This window comes from Hordeum vulgare, chromosome 5H, assembly GCF_904849725.1.
Source record: "Hordeum vulgare subsp. vulgare chromosome 5H, MorexV3_pseudomolecules_assembly, whole genome shotgun sequence".
In the NCBI taxonomy this organism is placed as follows: Eukaryota; Viridiplantae; Streptophyta; class Magnoliopsida; order Poales; family Poaceae; genus Hordeum; species Hordeum vulgare.
The window spans coordinates 22,878,812-22,881,512 of record NC_058522.1 but is presented as its reverse complement, the minus strand read 5'-3'; the positions used below and the strand labels follow the sequence as shown (position 1 = coordinate 22,881,512).

Here is a 2,701-nt window from a genome sequence, read left to right as displayed (position 1 = left end):
ACCCAAAGGCAGGCACACCATCATCACCAACTCCATTTTTATAGAAGTAGAGATAAGAGTAGAGATAATTAAGTGTATGGGGAGGAAGAAGGAAAGGACAGAGGAGATAAGAGGTGTGGCTGGCAAGTGGGGCCCCATCCACATCAACAAGTACTAGCACTAGTCTTTGCCACATCAACCCAAACAGACGGGTCCCGCCCGTTATTTTTGCTGTTGTGCGCGATTGAACTTTTTAATTTTAAATGTTACTCATTTGCTATAGAAATGGCGGTGATTCGTGATTTTTGGCAAAAGCCGTGGTTTTAGAATACTCTAGCCACAAATGTGGCTGTTTTGAGCAATTTGCTCCTCCAGCAACTGTATGTACCCTCATCTACACATCTATGTGGTCATATAGAGGATTAATTCGAGGCCAACTCCTGAGCATTCTGAAGTGCCATAGATAAAACACATTTCAAGATTATCCAAGGTACATGGAGAAATTCTAACGAGATTCGGACTTGCTTAGTTGCAGGGCTGGCTAGCAGATGGGGCAGAGTGCGCAAACTGTCGAAGGTACATGGAGAAATCAAGGGAAACGCTACACATTTCAAGAGCTGCCCCGAATTTCTTTAGCCCTAGCCCCACGCTCCATGGCTTAGAATATGCCTGAGAGCATGGTCGCCGCGCTCGACAGTGCGGCTCCGGTGATGGCGAAATGGACGACGTGGTCGGAGTGCCCGTTGTCCCCTGTCAGCGCGACGGCTGCTCCGGCGATCGCCCCTGCTATCGCGCTATTCTTCTGCAGCAGCATCATCATCATCCGGTTAACAAGCACCGACCAGTTAGTTAATTCTGAAACAGCAAGTAGATAAATATCTAGAGACAAGTAGAGATCGAGAAACCAACCCAGTCATGGTGCCCTCTGGCCTCTCTCAGGCCGTACGTTATCCCGGAGTACACCCCGGCTGCCAATCCTGCCGGACGAACAAGTACATATTAGTACGAGTTGTGCTAAAAAAAATGGAGCTAAAATAATTATAGCTGATGCTAAAATGAATGCTCACCCCACTGGATGGCCTCCTTGCCTGCCGATTTAACCTGGGGAGTATAGGTGTGAGGAAGTTAATTAGTGGTCAGAGGGAGAAGAATTTGCTGTCGAAACAGATGATTTTAGCCTTGGAAAGCAAGCATGGCAGCTTACCACTGCATCGAGCGACTTCTGGCCGTCATCCCCTGTGAAGAGTGAGTCGATTTCGTCAGATCAGGCTCTAACGAGAACAGAGAGAGAAAAAGGTAGTACGTACTAATAAACCATGGACGGTAGTTGGTCGAATGAGTTGAGTGGTAGTATTACCTCTGGCGCTCGAGAAGTTGCTCCTCTTGGCGCTGGTGTCCAGCCCCGTCGAGTCTCCTCCCATCCCTTCGACGGTGACGAAGTATGCCTCCCGCGACACCGCCCTCGCCGCCCCGACCTGCCATGCATGCATGCCAGCCCGGAGCAGTCAGATCAGTTAAACTTAAAACACGGAGCGAGCAGGAGAAGAACAATGGAGCAGAGCACGCGTATGAGATCGACAGGCACGTACTCCGGCGGCGCGGATGAAGCTGTCGGCGACGCGGTTGAGGAGCGGGTGGCCGAGGTCGAGGAGCGGGCGCCGGTCCATGCTCGCCACCTCGTCCTTGAGCGTGCGCGCGTCGAGCCTGCTGCCCATCTCTCCTCGAGCGTCCGTGTCTTCTTCTACCTCTCTCTGAGCTCGCTTGCTGCTCGTATGGGCTGGCCGGCGATACACGATGGAGAAGTGCCGAACGGTGGAGGCGACGGGAACGGTCTTATGAACGGAGCCGGGGAGACGCGGGGGGTTACACGTGTGGGTGGTCACGCGGCGACGTGTCGCCCATGGTGGTCGTGGCGGGCTGTGCGTGCGCGAGCCCGTGGTGCCGGCAGGCGGCAGAGCCTTCGTGACGATTCTCGGCGTTCTTGGAGGTAGAGGGGCGCGTGGCAGGAGAGCCGTTGTGGCCGAGCCAAGGTGGTCACCACGCTACTACCGCCCGGGCGAGGTGTGCGGCTATTTCCCGTTTCACACCTTTCCTTTTTCATATATAGTCTTTTTCTTGAGAAATTTGCATATATATATATACTATATATCATTAAACTTTTTAGGATTGAAAGCCTCACAATCAATTGAGGTCTTCAATTGAAATTTGGTCACCCAATCTTGACCGGATCTACAATTTTTAAAATTCTTGCATTCATCTTTTTATACAACTAGTAGATGTGTACGTGCACGCACGTATATTCATATAACAATGTCTGTCTATGTTTCTCGGATCGTGAAAAAAAATCTCACTTAGAAAAGTAGATCTCACATGTCCAACAAAAACAAAAAAAGATAAAAGATGCAGCCAACTAATCCATCTGTCAGCAAGTAGAGACCTACGAAAATGAATATTTAGAGGTGTCTCGCGCAATATTGAAGCAACGGACGCTTGTCGACGTTGCGCAATATGATACAGCTGTGGATATTGAATGGCTAAAGGCGTCTCCCCTAACCAAGTATCTTCCTAGAATCTAGTCAATTCACCATCTCCTATGATGAACCTGGTTCTGTGAAAGAAAGCGGTCTTCACCCGCATCAAACCCTTCCAGAAAGGAGAGTCTGTAGGACGTGTTGTAACCTGAGACAAGGTTTTGTTTTGTAAGTACTTATTCGTCAGAATC

General features: G+C 49.8%; 1 protein-coding gene across 1 annotated transcript; it reads right to left on the bottom strand.

The window, feature by feature from the left end:
- Positions 1-405: 405 nt before the first annotated feature.
- LOC123395995 (outer envelope pore protein 16-2, chloroplastic-like) lies at positions 406-1,796 on the bottom strand. Its single transcript, XM_045091021.1, has 6 exons — positions 1,569-1,796; positions 1,337-1,454; positions 1,184-1,215; positions 1,047-1,080; positions 889-956; positions 406-781 (listed from the first exon to the last, which is right to left on the bottom strand). The coding sequence occupies exons 1-6, from the start codon at positions 1,692-1,694 to the stop codon at positions 638-640; spliced, it is 522 nt and encodes a 173-aa protein (XP_044946956.1). The 5' UTR covers positions 1,695-1,796; the 3' UTR covers positions 406-637.
- Between the last annotated feature and the right edge of the window lie 905 nt (positions 1,797-2,701).